Below are 21,861 nucleotides of genomic sequence, written 5' to 3'. Positions count from 1 at the left end.
GAGAAGGCACCATGGACCCCCCGTCGTCCCATGTCGTCGACTGGGAGGTGGAGACCGAAATTGACCTCCCCTTCCGGGCGCCGCGCGGCTCAATGGGGTTTAGCCACCTCAAACGTGCCTTCTTCAGAGACCTCATGGATTCAGTGGAGAGTAACGGCTCTCGCTCGCCGGATGTTGTGGCCTCGCCAAGCCCGAGCGTGGGGAGGTCGTCACAAAAAAGCTGCAGCCCCTCAGACGCCGGTGCGGATGGTGAGAATGAGGCTGACGGTAGTATTAAAAATAACAATAACAGTGCTGTTCCAAGTGTCTCCGACTCCGAGATTGAAGTTTTGGATGCGGAACTGCGGCCGGCGTTGTCGCCCTCGCGCCGACGTATTATGAGGCAGTACTGCATGGTTGCTGTGAGTGCGCTAGGCGGCGCGATTCTTGCGGGGTTTGTGAGACGAGGCATTAGCTCCATCCTTCGCGCTCTCGTGAGCGGCCTGTTTCTGACGCAGCTGCTTTCCTCGCTGGGTTACGCGGAAGTTCAGTGGAAGCGCCTAATGAAGGATTTGTGGGGTGCCTGCGAATACAGGCCAGAGGGTGGTCCCTTCTGCGCGGCAATTTCTGTGATTGCCGGTTCTGTTCACCGCAAAATCGCATTTGTCTGCGGTGTTGTTGCTGGTTTGTTTCTCACTTAGAGGTTTATATGCAGTTTTTTTTTCCCCCTGTTGTATTTAACTCGTTGGTACTCCTTTCCTTCTGTGACCGCGTCCGTGAGGATTCTCACGTAATAGAGTGGCGAAATCGACTTGTCAGCAGATGGATTGGAACAACTTTATTGGTGACCGGGGTAACGTTTAGGAAGTTCTTCCTGGCAGACTGCAGCTTCTGCGAGTGTGCAAGCCCCATCTTGGACTTGTTGTTGGCGCCGATATTGAATTACTTTATTTATTATTATTTTATTTTCTTGTTAGTTGCTTCGCGTGGGTCTTTTTATTCCCACGGGAAATAAGTGACTGGGGACACACACACACGCACAGTGAGAGAAACCCACTGAAGGAGAGGAATAGGGGGGAAATCTGCAAAGTACGGGAGTTGCCGCTTGATGCCTTTTGTATTCTACCGGAGCGTGAGCGCTGGGTGGCGTGTTGGCGTTGCGGCGTCGCTGGACGGCCTGCACGTGCTTGTCCGCGACGGGCCGGTGGAGGAGACGGTCTCCGCGTCGGACATTTACGTCCCACAGTTGTCCGAGGCAGAGGGCGACGCGCAGCTGTTGCTTCACATGCCAGACCATCCCTCAATCTTCTTACAGAAGAGGAATGCGGCACTCATGTCACCCACGCCACTTGTTGGCTTGCCCCCCGTCGTGGATTTGCTTCGCTACCGCGCCGCTAATGACGAGTTCTTAACAGACATTGGCGATAACTTTTCCCTTCTATTGGGCGAGGGCGGCTTCACTGGCGGTGGAACGTCGGACTGCGAGATCGCCCTGAAGGCGGCCCTCGCGTGGAAAGTTTCACACAAACGCCAGGTTGTGGTCTCCTCCGGCCATGCGCTGCCGAGCCTTTCTGGGGCCTTGCTGGACACTTGCTGTACGCTCTTTGAAGCGACGCCATTGCAGCGAAGTATGGTTGCGGCTGGCGTACGCGTGATTTCCGCCTTCACGTCTACCGTGGGGCGGCGGCATATGTGCTACCTGCAGGCACATGTGTGCGTTAAGGAAGAGGCAGCGGAGGAGTTGCAGTGCGTTTGCTTGGAATGCAATCATCTGTTCGTGACTGGTATTGGGGGGCCCAATGACTTTAATTTTAAGATATTTTCATACATCTTGTATGGGCTCACTGAGCAAGGGAGGGAGCGGCTTTACATTAACCACAGACAGCGGAGTTTTGTCTGTCAGTCGAGCATTGAGGATGCCGCCCTCATTGCACGTCTGCAGGAGGAATATGTCGCCTTCACGCGGGCGACGGAAGCCCTTGGCCTCTCCGGTGCCACGCTGCAGGCGGTACTCAGGCAGGTGGCAGCGATTGTGCATCTCACCGAGGTGGAATTCTACGCGGACGGCACCCCGTCAAACCTCCCGGCCCTCAAAAGCGTCGCCAGTCTCCTTGAACTGGACTTTGAGGAGTGTCTGAGTACGTTTTCCTCCCGGGAAGTTTGCGTGACCGCCGCCCGGCTGCTCTACCGCGCCGTCGTTGTCACGCTGGTGAAGAAGGTAAATGCCGCACTCCGCTTCGCTGGGAAGGCGACGCGTCCGCCGCCCTCCATTACTCTGCTCGTCATGCCGCCGCTTCCCCCGGCGGGGTCCGATAGTTTGGAGAACATTGTCCTCGCCACCATGTATGAGGAAGTGCTGCAGGCTTTTCTCCGCACCAGCGACCATGAGGTGGTGCAGTGGCAACGCGCCGGGCTTTGTGCGCCGGGGAAGTTGCAGGAGTTGTTCGCCCCGATGGACAATTATGGCCTGCTCAAGCTGCTGTACGGACTCGGTGGTGTGCTCTCTTTGGCCCGCTCGGCGCGGGGGGAGGAAACCGTTAAACCGGCACTAGCAAGCTGCGCGAAAAGCGCGCATGCAAGGCTGAACGCCAGCACGCTAATGCTCACTCTCGACCATTCGTTTGGGACGCGGCAGTACCAGTTTCCCCGCGCCACAGACGATGCGGCGCCACTGAAGTCCGTGTACCATGCGGACTTTAAAACCCTGACGCACATTTCTTATCGAGAATGCGGATGTAGAGACGCAAGAAGCTCTGCACGCCCTGACGCAGACGGAGGGTGGTGTCGCGCAACACGTCGTTGCAGAAGAGTTGCTCCACGTGAGGCCCTTGCTTGACGTTCTGCAGGACGGCACAAACACGTTTTGGTGGCTGGGGAGTGTTCAACTCGGCGTGGCATTTAACGGCGTTTTTATCGAAAAACAGTTGCATGAGTTGCCCCTGCGCCCTGCTCTGGAGTTGCGGCGGCAACTGCCTCACCACTACATTGCATGTCAGGCCGGATTGATTGCCACCGCCTTCAGAATGCTTTTGCCGACTGCGAAGGCCAGTGTCACTGAGAAGCAGCCTGTCGTGGATGCCATGCTTGATGCATGCGGTGCAACCTATCACGTGACCCCGGCGGGGGGCTTCCTTGTGGCCGCCAACTCACTTGTAGAGATGCATAGGATAATGCAGGAAACTGCCGAGCGGCACGCAACCCTCATCCAGGCGTTTGCGCGGACGCTTTCCTGCTGCACCACCCTGCAGAGACGTATTTCGGTGTGGGCGGACCTTCTACGAGACATTGACTCGCGGCGGAAGCGGGTCGCTGAGGAGGAACGGCACCGGTTCCAGAATCGTGGGCTGCATCTCGCCCAATTGCTGGACCTCATGGAAGACGAGAATACCGCTCGCTCCGCGGTGAAGGAAGAGTGCTGGGGAGAGTACATGGCACTCCAACACTCGTTTCAAGAGCAGATGGAGGTGCTTCTGGTACAAGTGGTCGTCTCTTCCGTTTGCAAGAGGGAGAAGCAGCTGCATTTGACTCGGCAGCAAAATTGTAGGGAGAAACTCGACATGATTCGGGGTTACATCCGGCAGCGGGTAGAGCAACACCGGGCCCGTTTGGATAGCGTGGTTGAGGCGCAGTTGGGAGGCAGAAATCAGCGCCAGGGCGCACAAGAGCTTGCCCGCGCGCACGCGCATCTGCTTCGCGAGCGGGAGCAAAGCGAGCTGCGGCGCAGGAAGTTTGAGGCGGCGATGGAGCGCACGCGTTCCAAGAGCGAGTCATCGCGCGCGGCACGTGAAGAGGCAGTCCACGCGAGTAAAGAGAAGTTATGGCGCCGCCACCACCAAAACCGAGCTGCCCGTGAGAGACTTCAGCAGGCACGTGACGACTTTAACGAAACTCTACAGGCGCAAGTACTTCTGCAGGACATGGAGGCCAAAATGACACGCCAGGTGAAGGACGAAATTGCGTCTTTCCGCCGGCAGGAGACGGAGCATGTTGCGCAGCGACTACGCCAGGAGCGACAGCGGGGGGATGAGGCCGCCATTCGGGCTGCGAAGGCGAAGGAGCGGAAAACTATGCAGCATGAGCTTCGCTTGCGGCAAGCGAAGGAGGAGGAAGAGCGCCGAAAACGACATGCGATGCAAAAGCAACTTGACATGCAGCAGAGGGAGCGGCGGGCGGCGGAGCGCTTAGAAAGGGCGAGAGAGCAACAAAAGCGGAGGCTCATGCGTGAGCTCATTGGGGTGGAGGCCTCTCTCCGGAAGTTGCCGCTGTATGAGCACCGGGCCGGACGAACCTCCCTCCGCGCGAATAGGTGCGACGACCAACTTGGTGAGCCACTCGTGCTTACAAGTGGGAAAAAGACGTATACGCGAATCCTCTCTGAGTCCTCGTTGCGTGGTTTGTTCGAGTACCACGCGACAAAACCGCGTGCAGGCTCGCCGTACCCGTACGCCACGCCCGGACGGTAACAAACTGGCAGCTCCGCGGGCACTTGTGCGCCTCACAGCCATCAATGTCTGGGACTTTTCAGGAGTGTGAAGTGTCTTTGTATCGTCCATTCATTTCTCATTTATTTATTTATTTTTTACTGCTTGATTGACCTTACTTTTTGTTTTGTTGTTGTTACAGTTGTTTTATTTTTTGCCTTCTCTTCCTTTCTCCCCCTCCCTCTCCTTAACTTGTTCTGTCTGCTGCTCTCTACAATGTGTGTGGGGCGTCGATGCGTGGCGAAGGGGTGTGAGGGACAACTCAGCGGCGTGCGTGCAACTGTGCCGGCGCACATTTACTGGTTTCCCCCTTTTCTTTTTTCTTCGACTTGGCTTTACTGGTAGCGAAGGGAATTCACAAAAAAAAAGCGAACTGAGCATCCTACACAATCGGGATACTATGCCCAACCTGTGTGTGTCGGCCACTTTCAACCCTCCCGTTATTACCATCCTGGGGTCGGCTCTGCGGGAGGAAACGATCAAGGTAATGGAGCAGCGCATTCCGACCAGCGTTTCCACATCATCGAGCCCCTCAAAGGAGCCGATCAAGTTTATCTTCTACGCCAACCCTGACCACTGGCGCATGGAGCTCAGCCAGCATTTCTGCGATGATCTGCACAAGTCAGCTGTGTTTCTCGCCATGATTGAGGCCTTGGAGGGAGAGGGGTGGAACCTGCGTGCCTCCAGCTCCATTCGTGACAATGACTCTGGGAAAGATACGACCAAGCTGTTTTTTTCTCGTAAGCCATGAAGAGGCAGCGGCTGTAAGAAGGCCGGTACCGATGTATGAATTTTTTTTATTTATTCATTTATTTTTACTTTGTGCTCGTTTGTTTCCCGCCTCAGCGCCACGACGTAGTCGTTTCATTGCTGATGTATAAAAGGGAGTCATTGACCACATCTTCGCTCGTGGATGAAAAGGAGGGAGCGGTTAACAACACATCGTGGGGGTGCACATCCTCACGACTGCCAGTGTTCTCCGTGTCTTTGCACCTTCAGCGACGCGAAGGGGAAGAAAAAAAATGAACTAATAGTTTCGCTTTTCTCTCGTTCTTTTTTTCTTTCCTTGCTTTTTGCGTACAGACAACAGGAGTACTTCTTGAGGCCCATCGTACCTGTGCGTTTGTTTCCCTCAAATGCACGCTGCATGTTAGCTGTAAGTGTGCTGCGTGGCTCGTGTTACTCGCGGCGACATGAATCGCGCCCGGTTCCCTTACGTTTGTCACTGGCGCTTTTTTTTGTTTTTGGCAAACTGGCAGTGCGTGCCACTATTGGCGCCTTCTCTCCCGGCCGCGCACGTGAAATGAATGAGTGAAGTTTCACTCCCGCTCATCTTGTGCCGGGCGTCGCGGATGCGTGGCGTCAGTGGCGCACATAATGCCCCCCCTCTCCCGAGGCTAACGTAAGCAATGGGCGGGGTTGTTGAACATACATACATATATACATATATTTGTATGTATTCTTCTTCTTGGAGTTCCCGCTCTTTTGCTTTCGGCCACCGGCACCGCCAGACTCGTTCTTGTCGCAGCCGCTGCATTCCCTTCATGTCTTGAGGGCCGGAAGTGCGGCGGTGTGCACATCCCCACCTGCAGTTTGCGGCGTCGGAGGGGCGGTTTAAAAGTGTGTGGCGAAGGAAATGCTTTTCTCACTCGCGCTCGCCGTGTGGCCGTGAGCTGTGTCGTGGTTCTTTTGTAAGCCTCGCACTTTTCCTTTTCTTTCCACTCGACCTGATTGCTTCGGCAGTTGGCAACAGGGTAGGAAGTGGCGACTGGTAGAGGCAAATAGAGAGATAGGTTATAGCAAAGCAATAGGGCGGGGAAGAAAAAAAAACAAGCGCATAAACAAAGAGTTAATAAGATGGTGAAGCCAGCCATTGTGAAGCGGCCTCTTTGGTCTTACTTCCTGCCGTCAACGTACACGAGCCGCATTCACGGCTGGGCACACCATGCACCCATGCTCATGTTTGGTGTCGCAACGACCGCCATTCTCATGCGGCAGTCGTACTATCGCAGCTCCCTGGAGGATGAGGACGAGAATACGTGTGACCGCATTGACCGCCGCGCGTATGTAGCGCTGCCGGACGGCCGTATGGCGCTTGTGTATCCCATCATCGACACACAGGTCACCCCCACACGTGTCGTTTTCTCTTTTCTGGATGCCATCAACCCCATGCCGTGAGAAATATAGTCGTCGTGAAAAACATTAGCGGAGAATGAACGAGTGTAGCTATTTGTAGTTGTAAGGAAACAAAGCGTGAGGAGGACGGAAGAAGTAAGTAAGAGTGAAAGAAAAAGAGAAGAACAAACCATACGCCCTTTTTTGCTTTGTTGGGGTGATGTCTATTGTGGAAGGTGGAAAACGGGGGGGGGGAGTGAGCGAGGGCCATTGATACCTCCTACCATTGTTATGCCTCTCCACCGTTCTCTTTCGGGTGTTGTATGGATCCTGTTGTTCGTTGATGGTGTTGTTCTGTTTTTATCTCTTCTTTCCGGTTTTTTTTTGGGGGGGCGTGTGTATTCAATAGTGTTTTTTTTGTTTGCTGTTGTTTGTCGTTGCTCGTTCGTCGTGACTGCAGGTGCGCATAGGGGGATTTTCACCACTTCACCTTCCCTGTGCAGTTGGGGCACGTGTGTGCGTGGGCGTGTCAGTGCTCAGCGGTGGTGTGAGGTCTGCCGGAATGCGCCTTCGCTTTCATTTCTGCGCCACTCTGTCTTATGCCTCCTCGTTTTTTTTTTCCTTTTTGCGAAGTGTGCCGCAAAAAACCCGCCTCCGCATCGAGGGGAAGGGAGCGGAGGAGGAAGAGCGAGTACGGAAGAAACACGGTGGACTCCCCGAGTCTGGCCCGATGGCGCACCCTCCTGTGGCACGCAATTCGCAAGCAGCAAGAAACCCGTGCACTGTCGCCATTGATGGACCCGCAATTAATTTGCGGGAGGTGGCTGAGTTGTGCCGCCGCGGCGCGACGGAAGAGGTGCGGGCTGTTTTTTGGAAACTGCTGATGGGGTTTCTCTCGCCTGAGAAGTCACATTGGGCGAAGCAGTGGGAAAAAAAGACGCTGGAGTATCGTGAACTTGTCCATCGTGTGTGTCAGTTGGACGAGAGGGGGAACGTGGTGGTGGGAGAGCGCAGGTACCGCGCGGTGGATGTTGACGCCCCCCGCACGCTGCCTTCCATGCACTTCTTTAAATGTGGAGAACCCGCCCCGACTGATGAGGGCCTCCCAGTCGCCTTCTCGCCGACGCAGCACAGCCTGCGCCGCATTCTCCACACCGTCGCCGGCGAGAACAAGAGGCAAGGATATGTACAGGGAATGAACGAACTCGTGGGACATTTGTTGTACGCGTTTGCCGCCGGACGCTGCGAGGCCGTCAACGAGCAACTGGAGAGTGAGGTTTTCTTTTGTTTCAAAACCATGCTTGCGTGCCTAGGCGATAATTTTTTTCGCAGCTGGAATCATACTCAGGATGCTGGCGGGGAAGACACAATCCATGATTTTGAGCGTCTCTTGCAGTTCTTCGAGCCGGAGCTTTGGGAGCATTTGAAGATGAACCAAATCGAGTCAGAGTTCTACGCCTTCCGTTGGGTGACGCTCCTTTTCACGCAGGAGTTTTACGTGCCGGAGGTGCTTCGAGTTTGGGATTTTTTGTTTTCCTACCGTGGGGAACTGCGCGGCGTCGTGCTTTTTGTCGCTGTCGCCATGCTACATTGCCTACGCGATAGTCTGCTGTCGCTCAGTGATCTCTCTGAGCTTCTCCCTTTGCTGCAGTCGTACCCCTCATGCGACGTGGAGGAGTTTCTCAATGTTGCCAAGAGCTGGATCGCGGGATACGGCTTCGGTTTAGTGAAGGTCTTGCGCGCAGCGACGCCAGAAGAAGTGAGGCAGCTGCGGCGTTGCCACCCCATGCGTCGTCTGGGCGATGATGTATGGCTTAGCGCCTCCCGTGCTTTGGCGAGTACGCAGGAGTGGGGCAAGCGTCTGCTTCGATGGCGGTAGTGTATTGTGCTGAAGTCAACAAACGGATCTCTTCTCACTTTGTACGTGCTGGCGTTTTTTTTTTGTCTTTTTATTTTTTCTTCTCTCTCTGAGGCAAGTTGGCGCAGAGTCCACCAGTCGACTGGCGGCAGTGTAGGCACACGGTGGTGTATCAGTGTTGCGGTGCTGACGCTGTCAGCAGTGTGATCGTGCTTCTTGTGTTGCGCCATGTGAGTTTCCTGTGAAGTTGTCTGTTTATCTTTTTTTGCTGTTGTTACGTTCTTTCTTCTTGCTGTGGTTGAAGCGTTTTTATTGTTTTGGTTTCTTCCGCCGCCTGTTTGTGTCTTCTGCGCCGTCGGGCTTTGTGGTCGTGCGTTAAAAATCAGACACGCACGGCGCAGCACAGTCGTGCGGGAGGACGCCAGTTCTGCTACGGGGGACAGAGTAAGCCGAAGTGCACAAAGTAGCGATAGAAGATACGAAAAAGAAAAGTAAGTTGCGCTGCTAGTCCCGCGACGCACCCACTCTTTTTGGCTCCACCTACGAGCAGGGAGTACTGCGTTTGCGAGATACACCCATAAAGGGACGACGCACGCACACGCACACGCACACGCAGCTCGTCACTGGCCACAGAGCCGCTTAGCTCCGTTTCGTGGGCGAGGCAGCGTAAGCGGCGGCGGCGGCCATGTCCTCGCTGAAGGGGGCACCGAGCCTGAGTCGGCCCCCGACAAAGGGGTTCTCCTACGACGCCTTCGACGACGACTTTGACGACTACATCGCTCCCGTAGAGAGTGAGGAGGAGGAGGAGCATGCAAAGAAGGAGAAGCATGTGAAGAAAAAAGACAAGGCGCGAAAGAAGTCGCGGAGCAAAAAGGCGGAGCACCAGACGACGTCCACCGGCCGTGGGGAGGAGGTGGGGACGACCGGGCGACGCGGCGACGCGGGCGTGCAGAGTGCACCAGCCCCCGCCGTTGGCCACGACTCCGCTGATGACGCCGCGACGCAGTACTCGGATGACTTTGAGGACGATGACGCCATCCCTGCCCCCGCCTCCCCGTCTGTGGATAGAGCGGGCGAGCTGCAGCGAGCCCGGAAGGGGGAGCAGGAGGAGGAGGAACGACTAGAGCGCATCGCGGAGGAAAAGATGCGGGAGGCGCGCGAGTCCCATGAGAGACAAGTGCGGCAGTGGCAGCTAGAACAGGAGAGGGCGGCGCGGGCCATGCAGCAGCAACAAGAAGAGCTTCGTGCGCAGATGGAAGAGTTGAAGCGGCTGCAGGAGCAGAAGACAAGCGAGGCGGAACAGGGGGTGAAGCCGACTTCGACGACTACGGCCCCGGCGGGTGATGACAAAAACGACAACTTCAGCACTGCCGCGGCGGAACGACAGCAGTTTACAGAGCAGCAGCGCCGTCGACTCCGTGAAAGGGAGCGTGCGGTGCATCTGCGGCGACTAGAACAGGAGGAGGCTGCGAGAACTTTGTTTCAACGTCTTGCGCAGGACGTTCGCGAGGTGTTTCACGAGCTAAACCTTTCTGTTGTGGCCTCAGAGAAGGAGCGGCTCATTAAAGACGAGCGTTACCGCAAAGAACGGGAGGCCAAGGACCGCCGAGACGAGCTGGAGCTGCAGGAGCGAATGCAGAAGGAGGCCAAAGAACGCGAGGAGCGCGAGGCGAAGTTTTGGGGCGCCCTTGAGACCCGTGAGACCCGTTTTCGTGAATTCCTGGAGGCCAAGACGCTGAAGGATGAGGCGGAGCGTGAGGCGCGCTGGAAGCGTGATCTCGAGGACCGTGAGGCGCGTCTGCGGAGTGACAAGGACGTGCGCAGTGAGCTTGACCGCATGGACAAGGAGCGCCGCGATCGTGAGGACAAAAACACTCGCGAGCGGGACCGCGCGCTCATTCAGAATCTACTGGATGATGTGAAGCGGCAGTATGAAACTCAGATGGAGGAGGCGCGGCGCCAGTCCGAGCTTGACCGCGCACATGCGGAGGAAATGCACCGCATGGAGCTCGCCGCCATAGAAAAGCGCCATGCGGAAGCAGCAGGACAGAGTGATAGACTCCACATGCAGCAAATTCAAATGCTAGAGTCGCACACAGGAAATGCTGCGAGGCTGGAAAAAATTATTGAGCAGATGCATTCTGACATGGAGGCCACGAAAAAGATGAATGCGACGCTCACCGAGGAACGGCTAACGGCGTTGCGACAGAAGGAGCAGTTAATCGATGAGCAAAAATCCCTTGTGGAAACGGTTGTAGAGGAACTCAAGTATACAAAGCAGGAGCTGGAAAAGGAACGCGCTCGAGTTGCCTCCTTGTACGCCAAGTTTGATATCTCGCTCTCCAACTTCACCAAGGAGGCTGCCGAGGAACGACGACGGTGCCAGGAAGCTCAGTCGCACTATGAAACGCTACGGCAGCAATTGGAGAAGGATCGAAAAATGATGCTCTACGAGGTTTCCCAGGAGCGAAAGGCCTTTGAGCAGCAGTACGAGGAATTTATGGCGAAGAAGCTGCAGGCCATGTCTGAGCTCCAAGAGGAAAGAATGGCAATTGCCCGAGAGCGCACGGAGGCTGCCATGTTGCGGGAGCGCCACAACACGGATGAGATGGAGGTGCTTAAATCCTTGCGTGCGCAGGAGGAGGCCTACGCGGCAAAGGTTGAGACCATCGATGAGGACCGCTTGGCTGTCAAGGCGATGCGGTGTGAGCAAAAGCGCCTTTTAGACGAGGCCTCAGCCGAGCGCGAGGCACTTCGAAAAGAACGTGAGGCCTTTGAGTCGGATAAAAATGAACTTTTGCGTCGCTTCGAGGAGTTGCAATTCCGTGCGGCCGAAGCGGGCGCCACACATGACCGCCTTCGACGGGAGGTGGAGCTGAATAGCACCGCAAAGGCGAAGCCGAAGGCGGCGGCCGCGGCGGGATGGGCCCCCACGCAGGCAGATTCTGCACCTGCGGTGGGTGCGGTCTCGCGGCTGCAGATTGATCTCTCGCGACAGCGTGCTATATTGAAGCGCATCTCCCAACCGTAACTTGTTGCCCAAAGGGACGGTGAGGCGAAAAGGGGCAAAACGCAAAAAAAACAACAACAACAAATCATGTGGAAGAACTTCGGGAGGAGGGAGTTAGGTTTCATGCTGGCGATGCAACAGACGGTTTTTTGTCCCTTCCTCTTTGTTTGTGTATAGAAGTTGCGAAAGGCGTACTGCTGCATGTCTTGCAGATGGATGTCCACACAGCCCTGGAGATGGCTTAAGTTATGCTTGTGTCTGAGGAAGCGTTCTCTCCCTTCATTGTGTCCTTTTTTTTTGGGGGGGGGGATTCTTTGTCTTTTCTTTCCCTACTGCCCATGTGTAAGTCCAAGCCGTGGATTGGAAAGATTCATAGCCGACGCAGCTGCGGAATTGTCAAGGAGGAATACACATCTACACACGAGGAAGGAAAGGGAAGAGAGGAGGGAATTGCGAAGCGAGTCCATGCTGCGCCTCTCTAGGCTCGTCGCGGGGACCCGTGGGAAGACGATTCAGTTTGGTGGTGAGGCGAGGGAGCGCATGTTGAACGGCATTGAGCGCATCGCCACCGCCGTTGGCGTGACGCTCGGCCCAAAGGGGCGCAACGTCATTATCCGTCAGGCAACGGGGGAGCCAAAGATCACAAAAGACGGGGTCACGGTGGCGCGCTCTGTTGAATTTAACGACCAGTTTGAGGACGTCGGTGCCCGCCTAATTCGGCAGGTGGCTGGAAAGACGAACGACGTTGCGGGTGACGGCACCACCACGGCGACTATTCTGGCCTGGAGCATTTTTGCGGAGGGCTACAAGAGTGTGGCCACAGGTGCCAACCCCATGGACCTCAAGCGCGGCATTGACTCCGCCGTGGAGGTCATTCTCAAAAACCTACAACAGCAACGGCGCCCTGTGAGAGACATGACCATGCTAGAGAATGTGGCAACCATTAGTGCCAATGGGGAGCGGCCAATGGGGCAGCTGATTGCCGCTGTTGTACAGGAAGTTGGTGTGAATGGATACATTGCCGTATTGGATGGGAATGCTGCGGTAACGGAGTGGAAGCGCTACGATGGCTGGAGTACGGAGCATGGATTTCTCTCTAGTGCGCTGGTGACCAATTGTGCCGAGCTCGAGAGTTACCTTGAAACCCCGTTTGTGTTTATAACCGCGCAAAAGTTAGAGGCTGTCGAAGATATTCTGCGACTCTTGGAGGCAGCCAAAACAAATGGTAAACCTCTTGTCGTGGTTGCACCCTGTTTTTCTGAATCGGTGCTGCAAACTATCTATCACAATCACGTGCACAAGGTGGTGTTGTGCGGCGTGGTGTGTGCACCTGAACTCTCAGAGGAGGAGTTGCACGACCTTGCCGCATGCTGCGACTGTGTTGTTGAAAAAGTGGCCTCAATCGGCCTTGTAGATGATGTAACCTGTCTCTTGGGCGGCGCAAAAAGCATGACGCAAACTATGGATAGCACCACCATTGCCGGGCTGGTGGACCCCGCCCCACGCGTGCGTCTCCTACAGGGTCGATTGGACCGTGCCATGACCGAGGAGGCGAAGGATAAACTTCGTGAGCGCATCTCGAAGTTGAATCGAACCTTTGCCGTTATTCGTGTGGGCGGGCGTTCGTCAGTGGAGGTCAGCGAGTCCAAGGATCGTGTGATTGATGCGCTCAATGCTTCTCGCAACGCGTTGGCGGAAGGGATTGTCGCAGGTGGTGGCGCCGCTCTGCTTCATGCCTCCAAGGACCTGGACAAGATTCTTCAGGCTGACGAGGAAATGGATCAGGATCGGCGAACAGGCATCATTATTGTCCGAAATGCGGCGCGTCTCCCGATGAGGCGTATCAGCGAAAATGCAGGTGAGGAGGGCGCGGTCACAGTGGAGAACGTTGCTGAGTACGACGACTGTTGTATGGGCTATGATGCTCAAAATGACCGGTATGTTGACATGTTTGAGGCAGGCATCATCGACCCTGTCAAAGTGGTCACCTCCTGCGTAGTTGATGCGGCGTCGGTGGCCGGGCTGATGATTACCACAGAGGCCAGTGTATGTGATTACTGCGCGGAATGAGAAAAGGGGAAAGTGGCGAACGATTCCTCAGTCTAGTCATAGACGGCAACGAGGCGACGAAAGCGTCTCGAGCAGCTTTTTACCTGCAAGAAGAAGGATGGCAACCAGGACGATGATAGTTGTGTGCATGCTTTTCTTTTTTTGGCATGGGAGGGCAGCTTCGTTCAAAGTTGGAAACATTTTTCCTTTCTTTTTCGGTATTTATTTTGATTCTTCTTTTGTAGGGCAGATGCGCCTCCTGTGTGTGTGCGGAGGGGCGACAACGATGTTGAAGGAGGTAAACGCTGATGGTCAAAGGTGGTGGTGACATTCTTATCCTTGTCTGGAGCTCACACTCGCTTCTCTTTGCACTGTAACTATTAGTTTTCCTGGTCATATATATATATATATATATATATACCTTGCTCCCCTTATTTCTACCTGTGAGTTCTGTGTGTGTATGTGTGGCGTAGAAAAAGTGTGTTGGGTGAGTTGCCGCTTTTCCGCACGTGTCTAAGGCGAGGCGGAGATGTTGCGTCTAACGCGTCTCTTCCTGGAGATGGCGCCAGAGCTGCAGCTGGAGTACGTGCCACTGCTCTTCACGCGCACCATCCTCGGACCAAATGGCGGTTTTGCCGGCGAGGAACGCCTTATCAAAAGGGAGCTGGCGCGAAAGTACATCGAAGATGGCCATGCCGTAGCTCCTACAGATGAACTTCGACAAGGACTCTGGTGCTTTGACCCGGACACGAATCAGTACGATCGCTTTATAGAACGCAATGATGAGTTTCTGGACTTTGCCGCACGCAAGCGACAGTGGCTTGACGTATACTGGCGAGTGAACACGGGGTACCTGTTGTTCGGCCGGCAGTCGTGGGGCCAGGGATTTCTTATCAACTGCCCACTGCGAAAAAAGGATGTGGCACAGAAGCTTTGGGAGCAGTACAAAGTTCGTGTGGACCCCAGACTTGTTGAATTCCGCGAGAAGGACCGCCGTACAGGGATTCAAGACCTGGGCCACAACTGGTGTTGGCTGTATTTGCCGGGGGCAGAAGAGTTGGGCATAGATCGAGAGGTGTATGACAACAAGCGTGTGAAGGTACGAATGCACATACGCAAAATGACATCCATGTACTCCCTGTACTGAGGGATGGTGTGGTGATGGCTGTGCATTTGTTGGTGGTGCAATGCCGCGGTGTGCTTTTGCTTCTGCTGCAGCTTCTGTCATTGCTACTAGTAGTGATTCTCTCGCTCTCGCTCTCTCCCTCTCTTTGTGTGTGTGCGTGTGTGTGTATGTATTACATTGACTGCTGCTCGGATTGGTAAACATGTGACCTGCTTATTTTGCCTGCCGCTTCCCAAGTAGTAAGAAGGAATAGCAGACGAGACTGTATTAGCTTGAAGCTTATTATTTGTATATTTATAGCGGTGTATTGAGGAAGAAAGACACGTACAGCCTTCATTGCAGGAGAGGAAGGGGAAGTCAAGTAATGTTCAAGGCACTGCAGCGGCGGGTGCTGGCACCTTCATTGGTCCTAGTGGAGTCGCGGCGTTGCTTGTGCACCACACGCTGCACACGGGATAAGCCGGACAGGCCTGCAGTGGATCAAGAAGACAAAGATGAGCTGGAGCGAGAACGGCAGCTGCGTGAACGCTTCTCGCAAAAGATCGAAGGAGCCATGCCGCAGTACGCGCAGCAGGGTCCTGGCAATTGTAGCAGTGGGACATGCGGTCCTCAAGCGACATCCTCGTCCGTGATGTTTTTCCGGTTCATGTTTTTCTTGACCTCACTGTTCCTCCTTCTGGGCATCTCACAGCTCACCGACGCAAATTCTCCCTTTAACCTCATGCAGAACATGCCTTGGTGGCAGCTGCCCATATCCTCCGTTTCGTACTTTACACTTATGCGGGCTTTGCTGCCGTACAGAGAGCAGCGGCGGATAAAGGAGGAGTACGAGGCTGCCTCCAGGCTCAACCCGTCACTCACGCTGGATCAGTTCTTTGCCCAGCGCTACCCCACCATGTTTCAGGGCTACCACACGCAACAGCAGGAGGTTGTGGCGGCCGTCTCCGCCTGCCTCTCCTCAGCGAATGACTTGAATTTTTTTCGATCCATTTCGCGCGCCGCGGGGTCAGCCAGAGACATAAGGGCCTCTGTCGACAACATAATAGATACTCTGAGGCGGGAGTACCCGCAGCTCTTCCAAAACAACGGAACCACATCACTGCCCTCGGTGCGGGTGTAGCCACTGCGAGCAAGCCAAACTAAGGGTGCCGAAGGAGTACTGGCAGCCGTCTCCAGATGAAATATAAAGCAATGGGGTTGCCGCTTTGCTGTGGCTGTCCCTTGTTTTATTATTATTATTATTATATGGAAAGCTCTGGGGAAAGGAGGAAAAACAAAATATCTTCTGATGGGCCTTCCTCCAACCGCAAGAAGAAAGGAAAACAGCTGCCGCTCGAATATTTATACAGTGATGACAGTAAGATACACCTACGCCCTGCCCTTGACCAGTCACCACGGTTATATCTGCTGCTGTTCTCTCTCTCTCTCTCGCTGCCCAGATGACTCTCGTTTCTTTCAATCGCCTTCTTCGAGTGTGCTCAGTTATAGTATGTAGGGTCCGAGAAGGATGGGGCACACAGAGGCGCAATATGCGATGTGCCCAACGAGCGAGAGAGTTATGAAAGAGGTTACCGGAAAACCAGGCAACATTCATTCAGGTTTTCCCTATCACTGGTTGGATTCCAAACACCCCAACAGGGCAAGACGACGCATTGGGAACCTTTATTGGAATGGGTGGCGTGCATTTGTTATGGGATTTGTTCTCTCGGGTGCGGGCATGACGTTTCTGGCACTGGGCTTGGGTTGCCTGGCGTTTGTGGAAGACGCTCCGCGTGGTTGTGCCCTGCTTTTTGTAGGAGCTATGCTGTCGCTCCCGGGCCTGTACAGTCTGACTGTATTGTGGTGCTATGTGTGCGGGTCCAGGGATTACTCCTACTCCCAGTTGCTTGTTGGGTAGCTGCGTCCATCCCTGTTGGTCAGAGGCACACACACACACGCACCTATGCGCTGTGGTGTTGGTTTTGCTGGGGAACGTGTGAAAGTGACAATGGCGCGTTGTTCTTCCTCTTCCTCTGCCTTGCGTGTGTGCGCATGCGCGTGATGACCGTAGCGAAGTGGCTACTGTTTCATTGCAATGCAATTTGTTTGCCGCATTTTCTCTCCATGCTGCTGCTGCTGTTTTTTTTTTTTGGTTTTCCGTTCCTTTCGAGGTGGCGGAGAGAGTGAAGGTAAGAGAGAGAGAGAGCGAAGAAGTAGTGGCAAGAGCCTGCAGTTTGCCTGCTTACCTCCTTCCTCGCCGCCGCCGTCGGAGCCGCACGAAGCGAAAGAGCGCACGCGCACACGCGCAACTTGGCACGCGTAGCTGTGTGATGCAAAAGACAACTGCGGTTGTTGACTTCGAGGCGTTTCTTCGTGCCTCATTTCCGTCGCACGGCAACGTATTCACAACAGAAGACGCCGTCCGTGCGCTTGCGGGTTACACGGGGGCATCACACTGGGATGCATCTCTGGTGGTGGACTTGCGTCAGTTACACCACACCTTGGAGCAGATGCAAACCTATGCGGCGAGAATGTTGATGGAAAAGAGAGAAATTACTGAAGAAGGATCCCGCATGACGGTGATGCTGCCGACAACTCAAGACGTATTTGAAAGCGACGAAGTCACCTGGAAGAGTAGACACAGTTCAAGTCCTCTGCCTGCCAAACCGTGCGCGGAGGAAAGGAAGAAGATATGCAAGCAATTTCGAGAAACTGGGGCGTGCAAGTTTGGCTCAAGGTGCCTCTATCACCACTCGGTTCCTTTAAATGGGAACGTGTCCGAACCCAATGTGCCGAAGGCGTCCGTCGGCTATTCGTTGGGTATTATGAACCGATGCGTGGAAGAGTTGCAAGGTTTAAAGCTCTCTGATGAAGCTTCCAATTCACATTCAAAGGGAGGGAAGCGCGCGGTGCTGGCCGCCCTGCCATCATCTACCAATAACTACTCTGCGTCGCCACCAATGCTGTCCAACGCTGCGCCGAAGGTCGCGACAGAGACGCCGCAGGACCCCCCAAAACCGCTTGACTCTGCGGCGTGCCCGACGTTTACGGCCATGGGCAGTGTTGTTATGGTCCCACTTTCGTTGCCCAATGGAATCATCTACGGGTACGCTCCCCTCCCGCTGCAGATGCCCCTTGTTCAATACACCCCGCAATAAACCATTTCTCCGTTTCTCTTTTTTATTTGTCGTTGTTGTTGTTTTGCTTTGTTGGGTTTATGGTTTGCTTGTTTGTTATCCCTCAATGTTAGTCACAGATTGCCTTACTTGCTGAGCTGCCGTCCCCGCGTTCCTCCGCCAAGAGGAGGAACACGTTACGGACATCCATCCTTCATTATTTAGCTCGGGGTTATTATTTTTATTATTATTATTATTTTGCGGGGGACGGGGGTGTTCTCCTCCTCAATACGAACAGATGGTGGAATATTGTCTACGGTAGCTACAGAGTTCTGAGGGCGGATGGAGCGGGTTGTGGCCACGGCATCGTTTCCGGCCGCCTTTCTCCTTGTTTTTTTTTTTTGCTTTCATTGTAACAACGGCCTGTAAAATGAAGAAGGACGGTGTACCTTTTTTTTCTTCTTGTTGGTGCTCTTTTTGCCGACCCCGCCCACGCGCATTCCGTTCCCTCCTCTCCGTGTGTGCAAGCAGGTGTAGTTCTGTAGGAGTGGGAATGCTGCGGAGTAGCGGCAGATGCCTGTTTTCAACGTTTGCCCTGAACCCCGAGACCTCCGCCGCTCCACACGGTCCCCCACGCGGCCTTATCAATCGATATGTTTCAATGGGCCTCCCGCCGTGGGCGGCGTGGTGCAACAAAATCAACCGTTATTCGATTTACCGCATGAGTGGCGTGGCCCCACGCACCCTTTTGCCGAAGGCCCCGCATGAAATGGATGTTATTTGGCTTAATGAGCGCGTCAGGGAGCGCGTGCGGACCTCACGGGCGGTCCAGAACGTCTATCGGCAACTGAAGTATCCTTACGTCAAGACGGGCATTCACTACAGCGACGTGCTGGACCACTGGGTGCAGGTGCCCATGGTGGAGGCGGCGATGTTTGAGGTTGAGAAGGAAGGCGGGTTCGACAACTTTATCCTGAAGCGGCCGGGGCCTGAGTTGCGCTCAACGTACGGGGAACGCATCCGTCGACATATTTTAGTGCGGCAAAAGGAAATTCAGAAGAATTTTGTTTTAGCTCAGCAGGCGAAGCAGCTGGCGGAGGTCATTTATGAAGAGGTCCTCCCCTTGCAGGATGAAGCCGCTGCGGAGCTCGTGTTGGCGAAGTACGGAATTGAGAAGCAACAGTTTTTGGAGCAGATGGCGCGTCTCGTCGTCGCGCGGGAAGGAAAGGCGAATGCCGTAGAAGTGACAACGGAGGCTTCACCGTCGTGATGGTGAGTTGCTGGCGGGAGAAGGCAGTGGGCGAAAGGGGGGGGGGAAGGGAAGGAAGCCGGAATTCCTGAAGAGGTCCCTCTTTGTCTCCAGATACATGCGGGGCGGCAAAACGTTGGACTTTTTTTGTTTTTGGCCTGATGTTTTTTTGTTTTTTTTGGTTTTCCGGTGTTGTGCTCTCTCTTCACATCTGAGATCTGTTCTGTCGTTATTGATCCTTATCTCTTTGCGCTCCTGTCAATCGCGTCCCGCATGTAACGCGACGTGCAGAGAGAACTGTTTAGCACATGCGCCGGACGGTACGTCTTGGCTACCACGCCTACGTTCCAAAGGGCGCGCTTCTCAAAAGCGAGGGGCTCGCCGCGTCGCCTCACTTAGCAACCGCCGTGTTCCGTGAGACGGAGGCCGCGGCCGCACGTGCGGACAAGGCAAAAGAAGATGCAGGCTTTTTTAGCCAACCCCGGCTGAACTATCCAATCGCCTCCGGCATTCCGGCGTTTATCTCCAAACGGCAGTTTGACGTGCAGTACAATATCTTCCACCGCGATGCAGTGCAGACGCTCAACCAACATACACTAGGCACTCCACTGGAGGGTCACAACCTTGAGACCGTTATTCGTAGGACGTCTTTTGATGCCACGCAGGCCGTGGCGCACACCGCGGCGGCGGAGCACTTTAACTATTGTTTTTTCTACAAGTCCCTGCGGCCATGGGGGACGGCGGTGCCAAAACAACTTTGCGAGGCCTTTCAGTTGCAATATGGCCGCAACGGCTCGGTAGATGTGGTGGAGGAAGTAAAGCGGGTGCTAACCGTCACTGTTCTCTCGCACCAGGAGCGTTGTGGTTGGGTTTATCTTGTTTGGACTGGAAAACAGTTTGATGTCGTGGAGTTTCCGCACGGTGCTTGCCCCATCGCCAGTGATCTCATCCCACTCCTGGCGATAAACGTACATGAGAGTGCCTATTGCTTCGACTATGGCCCCTCGGGGCTGGAGCAGTACACAGAGAATTACTTTAAGGCGTGTAATTGGACTCTCGCTGAACGCTATTACCTTCAGGCGGCTAGACAGTTGAGTTACGGCACATGAAGCCGCGTGGCTGTGGGTAAAGTTGTGCCTGAACTATTTCCCGTGGTGTTTTGTTTCTTTTACACTTTTTTCTCCCCGTTGCTGTTCCTCGCATGATGAGTGTCAAAACGAGAGAGAACGAGAGCGGCGGTGGTGGAAGAAACAGTTCGCTGCTGTGTGCGGGCGTGAGTGAGGACAACTGTGGGGGTGGTGTCTTTTTCTTTACTTATTTCCTGTCTTTTTTTTTTGTTGCTGCTTTACTTTTTTGTTCCCCTTTTGTTTCTTGCGGGGTTTCCTCTTTTTTTTCCCCCCACTTCCGTTGTGTGTCTTCTACTTGCTTCCTTGGACGCACATACGCATACACACACACACACGCAATTGCCCGGCTATGCATTATTAGTTTTTTTTCTTTTAAGCCGCGTCAAATCCCCATTCTTCGCTTTTCGTATTTGCAAGATGGTGCTGCCTCCTTGCCACGTGTACTCTGCTCTGGTAAAGAACACCGCCCCCCACCTGGTGAAGGTGAAGGCCACCTACACCCTGCCGAACGGCGCAGCCGACGTGGAGGTGGAGGTGCCCATCCAGCCTGGCGAGACAGCGTCGCTGGAGCAGAAGTTGCTGCAGGTCAAACAAATGACATTGACAGGATACATCCGCCGCATTGCAGTTGAGGGTGGGGCGGTGCTGGAAGCTCCCTTCACTGGGGTGTCGTCCCCCGTGAAGGACTACGCGGTGGAGGTTCACTCTGACGGTGGCGCGCTGCAGCTGCGCGCGACGGGCACCAGGTAACGTCGACGAAGACCGCTGTCAACGCATTCTTGTTTGTAGTGTGTCGAAATATTATCCCCACTCGTAGTGAAAATATGCAGGTTGGGCTAAACATGGCGTGAGAAATGCACCCTTGTCGTACTCCTGCGCATATGTTGCGCGTGTGCGTCCCGTTGTGCACTTGCCCCTTTCCCTGTTTGTGTGCAGGTGTTTGGGTAGAAAATTGTGGGGGGAAAAAATGTATTCTCAGAATAGGCTCAATAAATGTGAGGATGATGGGTTTAGTTTAGCCGCGTTGCGCATTAATTCTTGCTTTCTTTTTTCTCCCTTGGCTTTTCTGCTTCAAACTATACGGCGTTGGAGAGATGCGCGGGTGCGGTTCTTTGGCTCTTCTCCTCCTGCCCCAACTCCCACTAGGGCTGCGCCTATTGCTGCCCTCCACCCGGAGGGGAAGCTGGCGGGCTTCGGGGGGCCTCAAAGACTGCTGCTTCGTGGTCTGCCAGCGAGAGTCCGGTTACTATGTAACGCCTTGGGGAATTTCTGTGCGGGTGTATATGAAGTAGGGAATAACTTGCATCCGAACTGAAATGGTGGGTGGAAAGGGCCAAACTCTGTTTACCTTCGCACAGTGTCTGTGCTTCGTAGGGTGGGGCTGAGGGGAGAAATGAAGGAAATGGTTTCATCCGTGTCTACAAGCCTTGCAGCGTAGTTAACGAGCATGCTTGTGTGTCTGTATGTGTCATTTTTTCCCCTCTCTTTCTTTTTAATTATTATTGGGGTTGCTGCGGAAGAGATTTATTAACCCACAAAGAGGACATCCCTCACGCGATGTCGTCCCGTCAAGGCGGCAAGCAGAAGCCTCTCAAGGCCCCCAAGAAGGATCGCGTGGACGACGACGACGACGACATCGCCTTTAAGCAAAAGATGCGCGATCAGAAGAAGGCCGAGAAGGAAGCCATTGAGAAGCTGAAGGGCGGCAAAAAGTAAAAGGCACCATTCCGGTTCCATGGATGCACGCAACGAGGAGCGTGACGGCGGGAGTG

The 21,861-nt window shown here is 54.5% G+C and overlaps 15 protein-coding genes and 1 pseudogene across 15 annotated transcripts, besides 15 other annotated features; all 16 read left to right on the top strand.

Annotated features, from left to right (window-relative positions):
- Window positions 1-11: 11 nt before the first annotated feature.
- On the top strand, window positions 12-680 carry Tco025E_02292 (uncharacterized protein; the record flags this gene model as incomplete). The annotated part of the gene is made up of 1 exon (XM_029369220.1): window positions 12-680. The coding sequence occupies one exon, from the start codon at window positions 12-14 to the stop codon at window positions 678-680; it is 669 nt and encodes a 222-aa protein (XP_029230669.1).
- A 240-nt stretch (window positions 681-920) lies between these two features.
- Window positions 921-958: a sequence feature (A-rich).
- Window positions 959-1,087: 129 nt separating this feature from the next.
- Tco025E_02291 (uncharacterized protein) lies at window positions 1,088-2,815 on the top strand (the record flags this gene model as incomplete). Its single annotated transcript, XM_029369219.1, has 1 exon — window positions 1,088-2,815. The coding sequence occupies one exon, from the start codon at window positions 1,088-1,090 to the stop codon at window positions 2,813-2,815; it is 1,728 nt and encodes a 575-aa protein (XP_029230668.1).
- Window positions 2,816-3,002: 187 nt separating this feature from the next.
- Tco025E_02290 (uncharacterized protein) lies at window positions 3,003-4,442 on the top strand (the record flags this gene model as incomplete). Its single annotated transcript, XM_029369218.1, has 1 exon — window positions 3,003-4,442. The coding sequence occupies one exon, from the start codon at window positions 3,003-3,005 to the stop codon at window positions 4,440-4,442; it is 1,440 nt and encodes a 479-aa protein (XP_029230667.1).
- Window positions 4,443-4,530: 88 nt separating this feature from the next.
- Window positions 4,531-4,588: a sequence feature (A-rich).
- A 272-nt stretch (window positions 4,589-4,860) lies between these two features.
- Window positions 4,861-5,211, top strand: Tco025E_02289 (uncharacterized protein; the record flags this gene model as incomplete). Its single annotated transcript, XM_029369217.1, has 1 exon — window positions 4,861-5,211. The coding sequence occupies one exon, from the start codon at window positions 4,861-4,863 to the stop codon at window positions 5,209-5,211; it is 351 nt and encodes a 116-aa protein (XP_029230666.1).
- A 41-nt stretch (window positions 5,212-5,252) lies between these two features.
- Window positions 5,253-5,275: a microsatellite.
- A 226-nt stretch (window positions 5,276-5,501) lies between these two features.
- Window positions 5,502-5,533: a sequence feature (A-rich).
- A 353-nt stretch (window positions 5,534-5,886) lies between these two features.
- Window positions 5,887-5,910: a microsatellite.
- Window positions 5,911-6,317: 407 nt separating this feature from the next.
- Window positions 6,318-6,638, top strand: Tco025E_02288 (succinate dehydrogenase cytochrome B subunit; the record flags this gene model as incomplete). The annotated part of the gene is made up of 1 exon (XM_029369216.1): window positions 6,318-6,638. One exon carries the CDS (start codon window positions 6,318-6,320, stop codon window positions 6,636-6,638), a length of 321 nt encoding a protein of 106 aa, XP_029230665.1.
- Window positions 6,639-7,137: 499 nt separating this feature from the next.
- On the top strand, window positions 7,138-8,454 carry Tco025E_02287 (GTPase activating protein of Rab-like GTPase; the record flags this gene model as incomplete). The annotated part of the gene is made up of 1 exon (XM_029369215.1): window positions 7,138-8,454. One exon carries the CDS (start codon window positions 7,138-7,140, stop codon window positions 8,452-8,454), a length of 1,317 nt encoding a protein of 438 aa, XP_029230664.1.
- Window positions 8,455-8,508: 54 nt separating this feature from the next.
- Window positions 8,509-8,536: a sequence feature (A-rich).
- Window positions 8,537-9,118: 582 nt separating this feature from the next.
- Window positions 9,119-11,464, top strand: Tco025E_02286 (trichohyalin; the record flags this gene model as incomplete). The annotated part of the gene is made up of 1 exon (XM_029369214.1): window positions 9,119-11,464. The coding sequence occupies one exon, from the start codon at window positions 9,119-9,121 to the stop codon at window positions 11,462-11,464; it is 2,346 nt and encodes a 781-aa protein (XP_029230663.1).
- A 444-nt stretch (window positions 11,465-11,908) lies between these two features.
- On the top strand, window positions 11,909-13,513 carry Tco025E_02285 (putative chaperonin HSP60/CNP60; the record flags this gene model as incomplete). Its single annotated transcript, XM_029369213.1, has 1 exon — window positions 11,909-13,513. The coding sequence occupies one exon, from the start codon at window positions 11,909-11,911 to the stop codon at window positions 13,511-13,513; it is 1,605 nt and encodes a 534-aa protein (XP_029230662.1).
- Window positions 13,514-13,887: 374 nt separating this feature from the next.
- Window positions 13,888-13,912: a microsatellite.
- Window positions 13,913-14,021: 109 nt separating this feature from the next.
- Window positions 14,022-14,639, top strand: Tco025E_02284 (uncharacterized protein; the record flags this gene model as incomplete). The annotated part of the gene is made up of 1 exon (XM_029369212.1): window positions 14,022-14,639. The coding sequence occupies one exon, from the start codon at window positions 14,022-14,024 to the stop codon at window positions 14,637-14,639; it is 618 nt and encodes a 205-aa protein (XP_029230661.1).
- A 97-nt stretch (window positions 14,640-14,736) lies between these two features.
- Window positions 14,737-14,763: a microsatellite.
- Window position 14,764: 1 nt separating this feature from the next.
- Window positions 14,765-14,789: a microsatellite.
- Window positions 14,790-14,982: 193 nt separating this feature from the next.
- On the top strand, window positions 14,983-15,738 carry Tco025E_02283 (uncharacterized protein; the record flags this gene model as incomplete). Its single annotated transcript, XM_029369211.1, has 1 exon — window positions 14,983-15,738. The coding sequence occupies one exon, from the start codon at window positions 14,983-14,985 to the stop codon at window positions 15,736-15,738; it is 756 nt and encodes a 251-aa protein (XP_029230660.1).
- Window positions 15,739-15,844: 106 nt separating this feature from the next.
- Window positions 15,845-15,863: a microsatellite.
- Window positions 15,864-16,032: 169 nt separating this feature from the next.
- Window positions 16,033-16,051: a microsatellite.
- Window positions 16,052-16,125: 74 nt separating this feature from the next.
- On the top strand, window positions 16,126-16,515 carry Tco025E_02282 (uncharacterized protein; the record flags this gene model as incomplete). Its single annotated transcript, XM_029369210.1, has 1 exon — window positions 16,126-16,515. The coding sequence occupies one exon, from the start codon at window positions 16,126-16,128 to the stop codon at window positions 16,513-16,515; it is 390 nt and encodes a 129-aa protein (XP_029230659.1).
- Window positions 16,516-16,774: 259 nt separating this feature from the next.
- Window positions 16,775-16,809: a microsatellite.
- Window positions 16,810-16,927: 118 nt separating this feature from the next.
- On the top strand, window positions 16,928-17,755 carry Tco025E_02281 (uncharacterized protein; the record flags this gene model as incomplete). Its single annotated transcript, XM_029369209.1, has 1 exon — window positions 16,928-17,755. The coding sequence occupies one exon, from the start codon at window positions 16,928-16,930 to the stop codon at window positions 17,753-17,755; it is 828 nt and encodes a 275-aa protein (XP_029230658.1).
- An 11-nt stretch (window positions 17,756-17,766) lies between these two features.
- Window positions 17,767-17,832: a microsatellite.
- A 113-nt stretch (window positions 17,833-17,945) lies between these two features.
- Window positions 17,946-17,971: a microsatellite.
- Window positions 17,972-18,266: 295 nt separating this feature from the next.
- Window positions 18,267-18,983, top strand: Tco025E_02280 (39S ribosomal protein L28; the record flags this gene model as incomplete). Its single annotated transcript, XM_029369208.1, has 1 exon — window positions 18,267-18,983. The coding sequence occupies one exon, from the start codon at window positions 18,267-18,269 to the stop codon at window positions 18,981-18,983; it is 717 nt and encodes a 238-aa protein (XP_029230657.1).
- A 287-nt stretch (window positions 18,984-19,270) lies between these two features.
- On the top strand, window positions 19,271-20,071 carry Tco025E_02279 (superoxide dismutase; the record flags this gene model as incomplete). Its single annotated transcript, XM_029369207.1, has 1 exon — window positions 19,271-20,071. One exon carries the CDS (start codon window positions 19,271-19,273, stop codon window positions 20,069-20,071), a length of 801 nt encoding a protein of 266 aa, XP_029230656.1.
- Window positions 20,072-20,396: 325 nt separating this feature from the next.
- Window positions 20,397-20,427: a microsatellite.
- A 79-nt stretch (window positions 20,428-20,506) lies between these two features.
- Window positions 20,507-20,839, top strand: Tco025E_02278 (uncharacterized protein; the record flags this gene model as incomplete). The annotated part of the gene is made up of 1 exon (XM_029369206.1): window positions 20,507-20,839. The coding sequence occupies one exon, from the start codon at window positions 20,507-20,509 to the stop codon at window positions 20,837-20,839; it is 333 nt and encodes a 110-aa protein (XP_029230655.1).
- Window positions 20,840-21,540: 701 nt separating this feature from the next.
- Window positions 21,541-21,803, top strand: Tco025E_02277 (hypothetical protein; annotated as a pseudogene).
- Window positions 21,804-21,861: the final 58 nt, after the last annotated feature.

Source organism: Trypanosoma conorhini (genome assembly GCF_003719485.1).
Source record: "Trypanosoma conorhini strain 025E chromosome Unknown Tco_14.4_contig_00088, whole genome shotgun sequence".
NCBI classification, from domain to species: Eukaryota; Euglenozoa; class Kinetoplastea; order Trypanosomatida; family Trypanosomatidae; genus Trypanosoma; species Trypanosoma conorhini.
The sequence above is the reverse complement of the archived record's forward strand: the minus strand, read 5'-3'. Positions and strand labels throughout refer to the sequence as shown.